At 54.8% G+C, this 17,117-nt stretch overlaps 1 protein-coding gene across 4 annotated transcripts in view; it reads right to left on the bottom strand.

Moving 5' to 3' along the window:
* BANP (BTG3 associated nuclear protein) overlaps positions 1–17,117 on the bottom strand; it is a 75,319-nt gene that overhangs the window by 36,462 nt on the left and 21,740 nt on the right. For 2 of the 4 annotated variants that reach the window (XM_007468430.1, XM_007468431.1), the window contains exons 4-6: positions 13,687–13,803; positions 12,164–12,339; positions 3,738–3,977 (exon numbers count right to left, since the gene is read on the bottom strand). In XM_007468430.1, coding sequence (XP_007468492.1) covers positions 3,738–3,977; positions 12,164–12,339; positions 13,687–13,803 — 533 coding nt within the window. The remainder of the gene's footprint in view (positions 1–3,737; positions 3,978–12,163; positions 12,340–13,686; positions 13,804–17,117) is intronic. The other 2 variants (XM_007468432.1, XM_007468433.1) reach the window with 1 other exon arrangement.

The raw sequence follows: 17,117 nt of genomic DNA, 5'->3' as shown, positions 1-17,117 counted from the left end.
GGACACAGTCTCATCCGCAGACGAGCCACATAGCCCCCCAGCAGCCCGGGGAGACTAAGCAGCGGGCAGGCCCTGCGCTGCTCCTAAGTGCTGCCCGGGTGCCCCCCGAAGATCTGAGCGGGTTCCCGTCCCTGCTGACCACCTCCCCCTTTCCAGGACGCCCATCGCTGACACTGGTGGTTCCCGGCTCTCATGTGAGCCCCACGAGGGGCTGAGATGCACCGCAGGAAGGACAGACAAGAAAAAAAGGCGCGGGGCTTGGAATCCTGTGTACTCAGGGAGGGGCGTGGGGTGTCGTGGGGCTTATCGGTCACAACGGAATGAAAACCAGGGCACTGCTAACATAGCCTCGAGTTCCAGGGAGAGGGAAGCAGAAACCTGAGCGCTGGCAACTGACTTCTTCACGTGATGGTCTCAGCTCCCGTGTGGGCACTGCGGAGTCCAGCGTCCCGGCCACAGAGCCAGGCTGGCCCCCTCTCCCCACACGGGGGAGCCGCAGGCGCTGGGCACAGCACCATGAGTGAAGCCACTCCTCGGTGATGAGGAGAGCCCAGTGGCCGCGGTCGGCAGCTCCAAGGTTACTGTGAGCAAGGGCGCCCACTCGCGTCCGTTCTCACAGGCTCCGTCCCGCCACCAGCCCACATGAACCACGACTTCCTCCCAGCTCCCAGAGACACATGCTGGGCCCAGAGGAGCCTGATCACCCAGGTTCCAAAGAACCAGGCCCTGCGTACTGTGCTGAAGTGTCCCCCAAAATTCATGTCCGTTCCAGGACCTGGGAACGTGACCTCCCTTGGACACAGGGTCTCTGCAGACCTGATTAATTAATTGCAGATGCAGTCACACTGGAGTACAGTGCGCTCTAAGTGCAGGATGGCTGCTGCCCTCAGGCGGAGAGGAGACACACAGACACACACACAGGAGCAGACGGCCCCATGACAACGGACGCGGAGACTGCAGTTACGCTGCCACAGCCCACGAAGGCCACAAGCTGTGGGCCTCTGCCAGAGGCAAGACAGACTCATCCGTAGCCCTGCGAGGCAGCGTGGCCCTGCCGGCACCATGGTCTCAGCCCCGCGGCCCCAGACCCGGACAGGGCCCCGTGTTGTCGGCGGAGCTCGGTACGGCAGCCCCGGGCCACTCGGGCAGCCCGCCGCACGCGAGCGAAGCCCCGGCAGCAACACCACCTCTGCCCCGGGGGGACTGACCCGACAACAGTCCTCCGTGGACACGTGACTCCCCTGTCTGTGCCCAAGCTGCTGGGGGGCTCGTGGGATCTCATCACGTCGGCGCCCCCCTCACGGACGTCTTCAAGGACCTGTCGACGCTGGGGAGCGCGTCCACCTCATCTCTGGTCTCATCAGATCAGCCAGGCGTGTCCCGCAGCCTAAGCAGACGCCTATGTGACCCACCAGTAAAAACCCTAAGAACTAAGGCTATAACATTCTCAATTCGAGGGGGGGAAAGGCAACTGCTACATTCCTAGGTCACGTGCCTCATGAAAGCGTGGCCAATTTTTTTTAAGTTACAACAATGATCTACTTTTGCACAGAGCACACAAACTACATGGCTGCTCATCCAAATTTCTGGGAGGCCCGTCAACCCTTGGGAACCCTGAGGAAGGTGGCATCCCGCACGACTTCTCTCTCCCTCAGTAACCTTGTCCCCTCTGTAGAAGAAGTGCCTACGTGTTTCAAAATGCTGGGTTTTTTCCCTTAAAAATGAAAGGGAGGAAAATACTTCTGACACTCAGAAAAGAGAAATGTAAGTCCAGTCTTGTCCACAGCGAGGTGGGCGTGGCTGCTGGTGGCAAATGTACATTCTCTGGGTCAGGAATTCCTCTATTTTAAGGACACCCACAGGCTTCCCCTGCCTGAAAAAGCCACTGCAGGGACTTCCCTGGTGGCCAGTGGTGAAGACTCTGCGCTTGCAGGGTAGAAGGCACGGGTCCGATCCCTGGCGGGGAACTAAGATCCCACGTGCTGCACGGCGAGACCAAAACATTAGGAAAAAAGAAAAGACTAAGCTAAACGTACAGGGCAGTCGGGGCTGCTTACACACAGCAGCTGTCCGCACGGCTCCCAGCCAGCCCCCAGACACCCCCCACCCTTCTCCCAGGCACAGGAGCCTCCGAGAGAACGCAGGCAGGCCGGCCTCGCACCAAAACCCTCTCCGGCCCACCGCTGGCTCCACTGTAAGCACGACCACCCCGCTTGTAAATCAGAAGCTCGGGGCAGTAAACCTACCACCCGCTGCCTAGAGTACCGGTGACCCCTGCAACACGCAGCAGCCGTGGCGGCCCCCAGGTGACCCTCAGTCCAAGCCTGACACTCCGGCTCATGTTTCCAGAACCCCTGGCATCAGCCGGCGCGCTGTGAGGGTCGCGGCTGGCACCGTGCTCTAGAGCGGGGTCGCTGTCTGCCATGAAAGCAACATTCTTTTGGAACACGGTCAGGCCGATCCGTCCGCATTGTGAGAACGGCTGCTTTCAGAGCCAGGTAGGCACGACCCAGGCCTCACAAAGCTTAGAACGTGGACGGCAAAGCCCTTACGCACCTGTCAGTTGGCCCGGGCTCTGCCCACCGTGCCTGGCTTTCTTCCCCCCCGAGGACTGACCTCAGCGCATCCCACGGGTGGGCTCTCAGGAGCCACCCCACATGATTCCCAGGCTCCGAGACACACACAGGGACTCGGAATGGCCAGGGCCATGAGCTGGGGACCAGGAGGACGAGCCCCCTGGGGTGAGGCAGGGACCGGACGCCCGGCTGAGTACCTGTCAGGAAAACCCGCAGCCAGGCCACACCCCAACTTCCACCAAGGTCAGTGTGCAGACACAGGAAAGACAACTCTGCCTGTGCATGAAGGCTCCCGGAGAGCTCCTCTCCCTGCTTCTCACCGTCCCCACCCAAAGGCCCAGGGATCGCCGTCAAACCTCTGTGTGAGCAATGAGGTCCCCCGGGCAGGATGGCACCCCTTCTCTATTGTGAGATAGTGAACTCTGGGTAATTTGTTTTCCATTCCGTTTTGCTAACTTAGATTTAAATTTCACGCCAGCCGCAGTGGCTCTCCAGCACCAGGTTTTTCAGACATGACCACCTAACCCTTCTGCTGGAAGCCTACTTGCTTCTTTCGTGTCTTTATCGTAAGCCGTGTAGAACACCTTCTGGGTCGGGTGGGCTCTCAGGTGAAATCAGGCCAGCGGGTGCTGACGAGAAGAAAGCGGGCAAGCCGCACCCCTTCCAGATGTCACCCAGACGATGCCTTCACGACAGACTCCAGCCTGCGCCACCCTCACAGCCACGCAGGGGATCCAGATCAGTATGACGAGGTCCCCGGCCCCACCAGCGAGGGCAGCCCAGAACCCCAGCCCTCTAGGACAGGGACGAGGCGGATGGCATGCCTGTGCCCCTGGGAAGCCCAGGGCAGGCCGCTGTCAGCGGAGGGTAGGGAAGGCTCGGCTCTACCCCTCCTCCCTCCTCGAGGGCGGCCCCAGGTCAGGGGAGGCCAGGGTCTGAAAGGCCCCCACTCCCCGGTGTCTTTGCCGCGGGCCAGGCCCTGGGCAGCCCTTCCTAAAGGAAACATTCAATCCACAAAGTCCTCTCTTGGCTCCGTGACCAGATCTGACCCAGAGCCCCCTCCCCCTGACAGCATGGGTCCCACCCCGCCACGCCCAGCCCCAGCGGAGCCTTCCCACAAGTGGGGTGGGGGTGGTGGCAGGCATGGGAGGCCGCACTTACAGCGGATGCCGTAGATGGTCAGGGGGTCGAGCTGCTTCTTGCCGTGCTTGCCCTGGCCCGAGAGGTTGGAGACGGCCTGCACCTCGCGGTGGAAGAGATAGTCCAGCAGCGTGAGCGCCATCTTCTCGGCGGTGCGGCAGTTGGTGCTGATGTGCAGCATGTCGGAGGGGATGATGGCACAGCGCACCCGCATCTCGGGGTTGTTCTCGTCCCCCAGCCACGTGCCATTGGGGTAGTCCTCTGCGAGAGAGAGGGGTCTCGGTGAGCTCCGGCGACTCCGCCCGCTCTCTCTGCCTCCAGCGGGGCGGCCCGGGGCGTTCCCAGGACAGGCAGGGGGCCCACAGAGAGGAACAGGGCAGCTGGCGCCCCTGCCGCCCCGGAGGAGAGGCGGGAGGCGCTGTCCGCAAGCCCACCGGCACCCCGCCAGCTCCGTCTGGGGTGAGGCACGATTCAGGAGGCACACAGTGGGCACTGGGCCTCCTGGCTACACCCTGACCAAGTGGGCCAGCGCCTCCCACCCAGCCTCCGTCTCTGTCACAGCCTCCCAGGAGTTGCAGGATTGACGACGTGTGTGAAAGGGCTTGACGGCTGTCAAACAAACATCAACTTTAAAAAGCCTTATCCTTTGGCAAAAGGAAACTCCACTTATGATCATAAATCAAGAGAACTCTTGACTCTGCTTGGACACCTGGCCGCTTTCCAAACGCTCCCTTCTGATCCTAACGTGGAGGCAAGTTAAGGTGTGAGAGGCGGCCCCTGAAAGCACCAGCGCTGGGGGGGCAATAAGGGGGAGAGTTAGAGCCTCTAAGAGGGACCCAGCTTCCTGCCGAGGCCGGCGGGCCTTTAAGTCGTGTCCCAGCCAGGGTCATCACTGTTTCAAGATTTCTCACGCGATTTATTTTGAAATGTCCTGATATTTACATTCTGGCCTCTATGTGCAAAGAAGGCCCCACAGAGGGCAGCCAGCCCCTCCTGGCTTTGCCGCAGGCCTGGAACAGAGCACGAGGCCCAGAGGCCAGCCGGTCTGTGACTCGCACCCCCTGCCCTGCCACGCCACAGGCAGCCGCTCCCGGCCGGGCTCCTGAATCACAGGACATCCTCTGACACCAGGCGAGGCTCTGCAACCCCGTCAGGACGACCACGTCACCGACGGGCCGGGGCGGCCGCTGGAAGGGCCGGGGCGGCCGCTGGAAGGGCCGGGGCGGCTGAGCTCCTGACTTCAGCTAAGGACAGAGAACAAATCACAGATCTGATCTTTGGAACTCGGAATAAGAGATAAGTCAGAAGAATCATTTCTCAGGAACACGGATGGTTTCGAAGTGAAGAGGCAGAGCTACGAGCACAGGCTCGGATACGTGCAGTTTTCTCACCGGCAGCCACCTGTTACGTTCACCTGCCTACAGGAAAGCTAGTGGACACAGGATCTAAACGTGGATGGGAAGCGACTTCTAGAGGCGCTCTCAGTCATCCCTGAAAGGCCAAGAAGGCTCCAACTCCTGGGGAGTTTATTAGTTTACCTACAGACACTGGGCAACTCTATGCCTGGCACTGGGTCTAGTGCTCAGGATCTAAACCCTCAGCGAATGTAGAATCACAGGCTTAATTACACCAAACGGAGTGGAAGGACTACCCTCCCTCCACCTGCGGCCATCAAGCCACGAAGCAAGTAGAGGGAGGGACAGGGAGGGGAGGGGGGTGGGAGGGGAGAGGCAGGCCGCTACAGGAGGGGCGCCGCGTTGGACACAAGGACAGTGAGCTGCAGGCTCCACACCACCCGCCACGGGGCCAGAGAGCCTTGCGCTTTTCTCAGAAACAAGTATCATGAATTCTACAAGGCCGGCTCCCGCCTTTAGATAATATCTTTAAAGCAAAGTAAACGCTGGGCAGGAGCTCAGCATCATTTTCCAAACCGCGAGTCAACGTCTCGTCAAAGTGACGATGAGCGTGCGTGGAGGTGGCGGGATGGCCGTTCCGTCCAAGAGGGAGGTTGGCTCGGCTTCTCCACCACTGACTCCAACTGAGAGCCAGCTTCCTCGGGGGCTGCCAGCACACGCGTCCCCTCCTCGGCTCCCCAGCCCCGGAAGCATCCTCTTTGCCAGAGCCCTCACACATGCACCATGACAGAGCCAGAGGCTGCGGGGCTGGGGTTGGGGGTCAGAGACAGAGTCCTGCCAGCCCCCAGCAAGGGGGCCTCGGCTCTCTGGCCGGGGCAAGGAGCGCCCCACCTGTCCAAGCCCCAGACCTGGCCCTACTGCTCCAACAGCGATGCGCCAGAGCAAGGGCCACCTTCCTTGCAGACGCCACCCCGGACAGCCTCAGCCTCCCAGCTCCAGCGACAACCGAGAAAGGCGGGGCCACGCCACACCGTCCCACGCACACAGCGGGGTCACACGTGGGTAAAGGCAGACACTGTCAAACTGATCCAGGAGGAAGGAACGAAAAAGCGACCTCATCTATTAAACTTAATTCTTAGGAAGGCAAAACACCACGTTAAATGAATGAAAACGTTCACAAAGGAAAGCCAAGCCTCATTTTTACGTGAAGAATGCTCATCCTCAGACTGATCAGAAACTCCCCAGTCTTCACGGATGATCTCTGTGAGCTGTGCTGCAGACGAGAACACGGAAAGGGCCGGATGGGCTCAGTGAGGAAGCGACCGGCTGGCCACCGTGAGCGCGAGGGCGCACGTGGCCACTGGGACGGGCTCTGCGGGCCCGCGAGGGTTGTTTCCTCGCCCAGCTCCCTGCTGACGCGTGGCCACGGACGAACGTCCAGCCCCAGAGCTGGCAGACGGGCCTCCAGGAGTATTACCAGGACATTCTGGAGGAGGAAAGATGGCATTTTAAATTCCTACAAAAGGGCTTCCCTGGTGGCGCAGTGGTTGAGAGTCCACCTGCTGATGCAGGGGACACGGGTTCGTGCCCCGGTCCAGGAAGATCCCACATGCTGCGGAGCCGCTGCACCCGTGAGCCATGGCCGCTGAGCCTGCGCGTCCGGAGCCTGTGCTCCACAACGGGAGAGGCCACAGCAGTGAGAGGCCCGCGTAATGAAAAAAAAAAAAAAATTCCTACAGAAGTTATTATTTCAGGGAATACTGCTCCCCCCAAAATAAATGAGTCTAACAACTAACTATTTTCCCTCCCTGGCACTCCGGAAAATAATGGCTTAAACATCTCTGGTAACATAGGGAATTGTCCAGAAAGTTTCTTTCAAACACCTCAAAATTTTGCAAGGCATTTTATAACCTGTCTACAACCTAACTTCCTTAATGCTGTGAGTCTCAGGTGTGTGGTCATCTGACCAGGAAGAAGCCCGAGCTAGGTGGACAAGAAACAGCCTGCAGCAAGTCTGACCAACACAGCCATTGCTGTGGGAACAGAGGACCCCTCCGGGGGCAGGGAGGACCAGGGCTGCAAGGTCACTGCCGAGGCACTCCCGGGAGACTGGCAGCGCCTCCACGCTCCCTGGCCCAGACGCTCAGGTGCGCAGTCCTCACCCAGGTGCGCGGGCCACACCTGCTGACTCTGCCCCAAGTCACCTCTGACCCAACCCAAGAGCCCGAGCCCAGCCTGGGCCCAGCTTCCCACCAGTGACAATGAATCACGTCTTTTAAATGTAAAACAAGACGGAGCACCAGCCCACATAAATATTTGAGAAATTTGCCTTTTGACAATTCAGAAAGGATATATTTATTTTACTAAAATAGCTTGGTCCAGTTTTGGCATCTGAAACAATAAATAGATTCCAGTGGCTTTATTTAAAAACTACCAGTTGGGTTATAAGAAAACTAAACTTGCTTTCTATTCCAATCATTTAAATCTTTAATTAAATTAACTGACATTTTCTAAAAACCCTATTCCAAAAAAAACCCTCAGCAGTAGCTTGAACTTTCTTACCAAACAGTTCAGAATACAAATATTTCTTGTGAGGGTCTATTTTAGTTCTAGGAAAATGAAACGAACAGGAGAAAGCCCCAAGACGAAAAGGATGGCCACAGTCTCAGGGTCGCCAACTTGACAACGAGAGAAAGCAGCCACCTGTGTCATGCCTCCCCTGCTCCCCACCTGCTGACACGCATGCATACATACATGTGTATATACGGAATACACACGTCCATACAGGCACGCACACACACGCACAGGCACACGTCCCGAGGTAGTTGATGCACACACCAGCACGTCCACTGACTCCACGGAGCCTTGGTTCCGAGCCACTCGGATGGGCCCGGGCCTAGGCATGGGCGTCCCTCTGTCCCAAGTATGGAGCTAATCGTGTGGGGCAAAGACAAGACAGTATCTACTCCGCGCCTCCTACGTGCCAGGACTTCACATGCCTTACCGCAACTCAGGGACTCTGAGAAAACGCGACACAAGGCGTCACCACTCCTCCAAAGCAAAGGGCAAACAGCAAGTCCTCCGACAGCAGCCTGCATGCCCTGCACACATGCGCCCAGCCCACAGAACCATGTGGCCACACCTCGGACGGAGCCCAGCCTCTTCCGGGGAATCCTGCCCACTGAGCACAGTCGTCATGAGCTCAACTGTGACAACAGCGAGTGTCCAAGGACACTTGGCAGAAAGGGCGGGAGCGCTGGGCAGAGACCGGGTGTCCCTATGCTGGGTCCCACATGCCAACCCGAGACTCAGCGAGGGATGCTGTGAGGCCACCCCCCAACCACTCTTCTCTGATCTGGGATCAGTGACCATTCACTACATGGTCCTGCACAAAGACCCACTGACGTTGTTACACTACTCTTTCTTAATCCTGCTCTTGTCAGCAGCCTACTTATGACGGCTGCTAAAATGCGTTTTAATGTTACCAAATACACAAAGAATTTATGCAAGGACTTCCCTGGCGATCCAGTCGTTAAGACTTTGCCTTCCAATGCAGGGGATGCAGGTACGATCCCCGGTCGGGGAGCTAAGATCCCACATGCCTCGCGGCCAAAAAACCAAAATGTAAAACAAAACCAATATTGTAACAAATTCAATGAAGACTTTAAAAATGGTCCACATCAAAACAAATCTTTAAAATAAAAAAGAATCTGTGTTAAGAAAAGTTCATATAAAATAAATTATGTGAACAAATTCTCAAGAAATGTTTCTGGCTAAATTTCCTCCTCACCACACGTACAGCTGCAGTTTCGTGAACACAGCAATTTGTACTGATCTTGTTTCGTAGCCCACAGCCCAGCAACACCCCGGAGAAGGTGCCCCGGGGTCCCCGTGCTGTGCCTGACAACCCTGCTGAATCACCTGCTCCTCCCAGACTTTATCTCCCTGCCCTGCCCCCCACCCCAGCACAGATATGTGAGTATCTGTATCTGTTTATATTCACAGATATGTGAGTATAAATCATTTCACTGACTCGGGGCTTTGCAACATACACAAGGCTGATTTCTGACAATAATTCAATTATAACAGAAGTATTTTCCTATTAAAGGCAAGTACCAAACGCTTCACATGCAGGATTAGTCAAGTTCTGTAAGAATTATCAAATGCATAAACGGCAGGAATTTAAACACTTTATTAAGAATCTAACTAAATCCCTTCATTAATGCACAGATCCCACTTTTGGTCCATTTTGTCTAATCTGTTTCTCTGACTCAGTTCACCAGCTTAATCTTGGAACGACGAACCCCACACACTTTCAGTACCTCCCAAAGACTGGGGTAAACGAAGGCCTTGTGCCGGGAAGAGAAGGGCAAGAGCTAAGAGCTAAGCCTGCGGCTCACTGCTCCCCACCCTCAGCGTTTCTCTGATCCAAAGGGAGCTGGTGCCGCGACAGCCAGAACTGCTGATTAACGCACGGGTAAATCCCCTGGCACCTCTGCAGTATAATAAAGATCTGCTAGGGGACGGCATGCCAATTCACGCAGACAATGCGGAATTCTTAAGAAATAGCCATTCTGAAACTCTGTGGTTCTCTGCAATCAGGCACAGAAATACTTTTAGAAGAAGAGAAGAACGTCTGTCTATGTGCAGCCCTGGGCTCTTATCAGGAAGTAAGATGACTCCACCTAAGGCCGAGCCTACAGCCCTTCAGCGCCTACATCTTATCCCCATTTCTCTGATAGGAGGTAGCTGACTGGACGCTCCCCAGTCGAGAAAGCTATTCTGGTCCCGGGAGGACGCGGGAGGGAAGCAGCGAATCCGACTCTCAGTGCATCATAAATGCCACAGGATGTTGGCCACATGACGCCACTACAAGCCCTTGCGAGACGTTCGCAGATTAGCTCTTTTGCCCACATTTACGTGCACACACCGGCGGTCTCTGTTCCATCTTCCCAACCCCCGTGCCAACCGAGGTGGCTCAACCTGACATTCTCAGGACGTAGAACTGCAGGGGGGTGGGGGGGGGACAACTTCCCGAGGACAGGGGCAGCAAGCTTGCACTCAGACACACAGAAAACCTGTACTTTTTTCCCCACAGATTTTAATACTAATAAGCTCAAATTCTGATCCCTTTTTGTAAGCTCACATTAGAGTCCGTCTGCAGTCCCCCCTGAAGTATATTTCACATTAATCAGATCACATTAGGGCATACAAACTTAAAAGATGACATTTTTGGTTTTTATGATAACCCCAGACTCCCCTCAAATTATCCAATGTCATGTTTCAGAGCTGAGGCCGTTTAAACCAAACAAGTTAGGCCTAAAGTACACAGCCAGACCTACAGGAGTATTTACCCAAAATCCACATGGAAAAAGAATAAGAACAATTAGCTTTCTCTGCAATTGTTGCAGATGTAATTTTCATTCGATATCCACTAAGATGAAATCAGGAGCAACCCTCTTTTACTCAAGTCTAATGAGTAAAGAGACTAGCTGCCCTGACCCAGCAATTCCACTCCCAGATATCAGCCCAAGAAAAATGAAAACATGCACAAAAACCTACACACAAACGTTCAGAGCAGCACTGTTTGTGACAGTCAGAAAGTGGGAACAACGCCAGCGTCCATCGATGGGTGACGGATAAACAAAGTGTGGCCTATCTACACACTTAGATGGGCCGTCATCCGGCCATAAAGAGGAATGAAGGACTGGTGCATGTACAACGGGAGGGCACCACGTGTTTCCACTCGTATGAAACATCCACAACAGGCAACCCCACAGACAGGAAGCAGATCAGAGGTGGCAGGGCTGGAGGCTGGAGCACGGGGGTACTACTGTGGGGTCTCCTTGGGGTGGTAAAAATACCCTGCAATTAGATAGGGGTGATGTGCACGCTCTACTGGCACGTCTGCTTTAAAATGGTCAGTTTTATGGAATGGAAATTAGACCTCAATTTTTTTTCTAAGTTGCCCAGTTTGCTTTTTCTCTGTTCCCTGCTCTGCCATCTCAACCCTAGCAACTTATGTTAGAGGTGAATGACGTTTTAAGGAAAACATTTTCAATGCTTCAGATGTGGTAACAAGTCTAACAGGAAAATCTTAGTAGAAAAATCTATACTGTGCTCTTAGGAAACATCAACGACGCAGACGGAGAAGCAGAAACACCTCACCAGCCCTTCCTAGTTAACAAATTATATAGGCTTGAGGACTCGGTGATACGATGCTACATCTGCCAAGTTCCCTCCTCTCTCTCCGCGCTAGTTTGGGAAACATCGACTCAGCCCTTGAGAGAAGGACAAAGCTGCCAGGTGGCAGGAACCCTCTGGAGGGCATGCCGGGCCACCACCCGGACCCAGAGCCAGGTGAGAGTGGACCCCAGACCCAGCAGGAGAGAGGACGCTCCCCCCTATATCACAGTGGGCAGGGGCAGCGTGGACTCAACCTGGACGTGCGGCCCCTCTGAGTCTGCGTGAGGCCCTCATCAGAGACACAGGATAGAGCTGTGGTCAGACAAGTGAGCCGACCGATAGCTCTCAAGTTACAGCTGTCCATCATCAGAAAGCCTCCAGAACTAGATTCAACAAGCAAAACTGACTGAAAACGATTATGTAAATCTGTATCAACGTGGAGAGATCTCTACTATGCAACGGGGAAAAGCGGGTTACACAATCATAAGTCTAGCGCGCACGTTAGCGTAGAAAAAGCCCAGGAGATTTCTAGAGATCTCTGGATGAGGAATGTCTCCGGTTATTTGTACTTTCTTTGTCATTTTCATATCTTCCATCTTTCAAAAACAATAAACATATATTACTTTTCTAAAAAGCAGGGGAAAAAATTACAGCTGACACCGTAACAACGTGAGGGTTTCGACCCTCCATGTGGTCAGGGATCCACACGTAACTGCTAGTGGGCCCCCCGTGAACGCAGCACCCCCATATTCACGGCTCCCCATGTGCAGACCGTACAACGCTGTAATATCTACTATGAACAGTCCACGTGTCATGGACCCGCGCAGCTTCAGCCCGAGTTGTTCAAGAGCCGTGGCACACCCATTACCGTCCACGCGGAGGATAGGAGCAGCTTCGAGGACGCACCTTCCGAGTTCAGGGTGATGAGGGTGACGTTGTTGCCGATGTTCTGACTTCCTGACTGTCCACAGTTGGAGACGGAGTCGCTGGCCTCGGACCCGCTCTCCCCGTCCTCATTGTGGCTGTCCTCCTGACCCGGCACCTTCACCACGATGGTGTTCTGCCGACGCCCGGGCACCGCGCTGCGCGGGAAACAGAGACACCAGCAGTGTGGTGAGAGCAGCACAGCAACACGCAGAAATGGTTCTGTACCCCGACGTTCTCCCCTTCACGTCTCAGAGAAGCTACCTGTGCACACGCACTGGGCCACCAGCCTTCCCTCAGCTCTTTCTACTCAGATTAATAGCAGGAGACAGTCTGTGGCTCCAAGAAACTGTATGAAACTTGAGACGTTTAAAAAAATGTTTACATCACAAAAGAAGTGAAATCACAAATCGCTGTGACTCAAGGCCTAGAACACTCCCTTCTGAGCATGGAGGTGACCCTACAAAACGCTGACGCCTGAATCAGGGTGAGATTGAGGCCGTGTCAAAGGAAAGGCAAAGTGAGAGAAAGTATGTCTGCAGACCCAGACTGACTGCACCGATCCACTCCGTCCCGAGAGATGTCCTAGAAATGACGCAGCTCTCACTCCCAACTAGCCCACTGACAGAAACCGCTCGAGTGGGCTAAAAAAGCCAGTCGAGGATCTCCTGGGGGGTGTTCTTAGCACCACAAGGGACCCTGATACAGCGCAGTAAGACACTGCCAGGAAACCAGAACACCAGCCAGCTCCAAAACGTGCTCCGTTACCCGGAGACACGCTCCTGCCTTCTGAATGACCTTTTCGACTTCCTTCGAGACGCTGCCGCGCACGGGGAAGGGGAAGCCGCGCGAGGTCCCCGCTTGCCGAGGCAAACCCAGGGGCTCCACCCTGGGGGCTGGACCTCGCTAAACGCTCCAGACCTGGCCACGACTCCGCCCTCGCAGGCACGAGGCACACGGACCCTCTGCTGCTCTGCCGGCCCACGGCCTCGGCCCGGAGCGTCCGCGGCCGGGCTGCTTGGGGTCTGGGGCCCTGGGGCCCTGGGGCCCTGGGCTACAGCCAGGTGGAAGCGGGAGCGGCTGCAGGAGGGCCTGCGAGGCTCGCCGGGAAGCAGCGCGGTGGGGCCGCCGTCGGCGGGGCGCCAGCACACGCACTCCCGCCTCTGACCCAGGCTACAGCCAAAGCGTCTCCAAAGAAAAAGGGGGGAAAAGGCACCACCTCGAAACGCCTCCGCCACTTCACCAGCCAGAGGGGACGTCGCCGACCCGACACACTCGGACAGACAGACAGACGGGAGTGAGGTGAGAGGACGGGATCCGCGCATCGTGCTGAGCACACAGGGTACCTCCCGCCGGCACGCGCGGCGGTGGACACAGGCCGGGCCGTCCTCCCCAGACCCCGGCCGCGGAGAACCCCGGGCCCAACGACACGGGCGCCCCAGGACGCCGCCCTGTCCCCGGGGCCCCAGCGGTGGCGGTGAGAGGTGGGGTGTCGTGCTACTGACTTGCTAATGATATTTTCCAGGGGATCCGGTGCCCTGCCGCTCAGGGGGTCTTCCATCTTGGCTACAACGGCGTTCTGCCGATCACTGTTGAGAATTACTGTAGTCTGGGGGACGACGCTAGGGAACAAAAGAATCACAGAGAAAAGAAGACCTTAACACGACAGCGTTCATTGTCAGAGCACAGAGTCATCAAAAGTCAGCGCCCACGCCCCGAGCTCCAGAGGGGAGGCCCCGGCAGGGCTGCGCTACGTGCACGAGTGACACCGGGCAAAGTGCGAGCCGGGGCTGGGCTTCTTAATGGAGAGTCTAGCTCTGCTCCTTGTTGGCACTGTCAGGAGAGTCGGGTTACAAATATTTACATGTTTACAGAGAAGAGACGAAGGTGTCACAGCTGTCACTGTGCAGGAAGGTTTCTGAAGGAGCAGGTCTGCATGAAAAACAGCTTGAGACTTACTCACTGCATCCGAGTGAATTCCCATCTGCAATCTAGGCTTTCGTGACCACTGTGTTTATCAGTTCCATCGCAGGATGTGAGTGTCATGCACAGAAAGGGGCGAACACCCGCGGAGGGGCTGTGGCGGAACCGCCGGGCACTGACCTCTGGGTTCTGCTGGGCCAGTGCAGGAACCACAGCCAAGGGTCCGGGGACTTTGCTTCGAAGGAAATGATGCTACAAAAGAATTGTGCCCCACCGGGGGCTCTTCCCGGAGGGAGACATGTGTTTATTTTTTTTTTTTTTTTGAGACACGTGTTTAAACACGGGCGAACACCCGCGGAGGGGCTGTGGCGGAACCGCCGGGCACTGACCTCTGGGTTCTGCTGGGCCAGTGCAGGAACCACAGCCAAGGGTCCGGGGACTTTGCTTCGAAGGAAATGATGCTACAAAAGAATTGTGCCCCACCGGGGGCTCTTCCCGGAGGGAGACATGTGTTTTTTTTTTTTTTTTTTTTGAGACACGTGTTTAAACACGCGGGAGCCAATGGCTCGTCTCTAGGCACAGTCGTCAAGATTTTTTGCTCATTAACCTTCCAGCCCTCAGTGCTTCCCGCCGTGCTTTGTGCAGAAAGAACAGGCACTCGAGATGTACAGCAGTGTTACCTGAGAGCAATGTCATGCCTGGATCTCACTCTCCAAACTCCAAGTCGGGGAAACCCTGCTTTTACAGGAGGAAAGCTCATGAACCCGAAAGCACCCATGAGAACCCAGCCCCCTGTCCCAGCCACACCCTGTTAAATGTCCCCAAAATCAGAGGTACAAATGGCACCATGTCATGCTGAAGTGAATGGCAGGACCACAGGATATTTTCCTAAAAAAGAAGCACAATCACCTGCATTCCACTCAAAGGCATTATCATTTTCTCAGCCGTGCTACTTAATCATCAGTGACACCTGAAATAACCCGCCAAATCCTGACCACCTACCCACAGGTCAGGCAACACAAGTGACCAGGTGGCCTCTGACTTGGTACCGAGGTCACACACAGGGTACCCACACAAAGGCGTTCCCTCTCACCCCGATAGGACATCACGATGGACATGAGCACATTCAAGGTCTGAGATGTTTGCCAGAAATAAACAGGTTAAAATGGATTCACGCCAACATCCGGCAAAGTCGTTTAGTAAACACACCTCTGTTCCCTAAAGGACCTTAAGATCAAGGAAGTGCTGGTCTGAGACAACCAGCTTCAAGCTGGAGCACAGGGAGCCCCGGGGCGCCCGACCGTCGGGGGTCCCTCGGTGTGCAGACCCCACAGAGCCTCAATTCCCAGATGGCCTCCTTCCAGAACATCCTATGTCCTAAAGATGATGCCCCAGGAGAGCACCTCTGGCCAATATGGTTGTTCCCTTTCACAAAGCCTCCCCGCAATCACGTTCAGGCACCCCGTCCATCCAGACGTAAGACAGCAGGTGCTCTGTGGGGGTCACTCCTTACCACTCGCCTCTGACAAAGCGCACGGAGGACCTACTTAGGGTTTCAGCTCACAGATAATCAAAGTAATCTGTGATGACAGACCACTAAGATTGCTGGCACACACCTGCAAGAAATGCGGACCTCCTTCGTCTTCCACATATTTATTTATGTAAACAAAGCTTCTCAGAACTTTAAACTATAAAAACTGAAAACAGAAATGGAACCAACATTGAACCCTGCGTCATTTTAAGGGATAGATTACTCATAACCCTCCAGAGATTCAGGAATTCACTAACACTAAAGCCCCATCCATCTCAAGGGTAAATTCACAACATTGCATTGTTAAGAGTTAACTACAAACTGGTAATAATTTACCCTGTTCTGTTCAACTGTGTACTAAGAACCGTAATGAGACCTCAATCCAGAAGAGCTTTTTTTTTTAACCCTCCAGGCCTCACGGTTACAGGAAATACATTTTTCAGCTTCAATTTCTATCCGTATTTCTGTTGCACAGGAGTGCACCAGCCTGGTTGACAGGATAAAATCTTGTGAAGGAAATGAAGTGGGAAAGAAAGTTCAAAAAGCAAAAGGGACGATGTAAAATTTGACTGTCCAAAGCTTATTCACCAGGGGATTTGTTTTTAATGGATGATGGTGTTTAGATTATAAAAGAAACATTTAAGTGAGCAATGAATCTGTTTTTAAATACCAATATTAATATTCCAGAAAATACACCTTTCCACTAATGCAATTACGTCAACCTCAAGTTGTACAACTTAATATTTTGTTTTTCAAAAGTTATGGAACATCCACATCACATTAAGAAGACAGCAGGGCTTCCCTGATGGCGCAGTGGTTGAGAGTCCGCCTGCCGATGCAGGGGACACGGGTTTGTGCCCCGGTCCGGGAGGATCCCACATGCCGCGGAGCGGCTGGGCCCGTGAGCCATGGCTGCTGGGCCTGCGCGTCTGGAGCCTGTGCTCCGCAACGGGAGAGGCCACAGCAGTCGAACCACAAAAAAAAAAAAAAAAAAAAAAAAAAAAAAGAAGCAGAAGACAGCAGTAGTTACCCTGAGGGTCCGTACGGAGCAACTGTCACAGCACGTCAGTGCCCTGCCGAGGCCGAATCACAGCCCCAGGTACCCAGTCAGACACGACTCTGGGTGCTGCTGGGAAGGGGCTTTGCAGATGTGATAGAAAGTCCCAGTTGGTTGATGTTAAATTACTCGAGAGGCAGATCACCCTGGGTGGGCCAGGCCTGATCGGGTGAGAGCTTTAAAAGGCAGTTTAGGGGCTTCCCTGGAGGTCCAGTGGTTAGGACTCTGCACTTCCACTGCAGGGGGTACAGGATCGACCCCGGTTGGGGAACTAAGATCTCACGTGCTGCATGACATGGACAAACTAAATAAATAAATTAAATATTAAAAAAAATAATAATAAAAGGCAGTTTAGGCTTTCCCTGATCTTGGAGACTCCAAACAGCTCCTGCCCATAGGGTGCCACCTGGTGACGATGCCCCCTG

This window comes from Lipotes vexillifer, unplaced genomic scaffold, assembly GCF_000442215.2.
Source record: "Lipotes vexillifer unplaced genomic scaffold, Lipotes_vexillifer_v1.1 scaffold23, whole genome shotgun sequence".
NCBI lineage: Eukaryota > Metazoa > Chordata > Mammalia > Artiodactyla > Lipotidae > Lipotes > Lipotes vexillifer.
The sequence above is the reverse complement of the archived record's forward strand: the minus strand, read 5'-3'. Positions and strand labels throughout refer to the sequence as shown.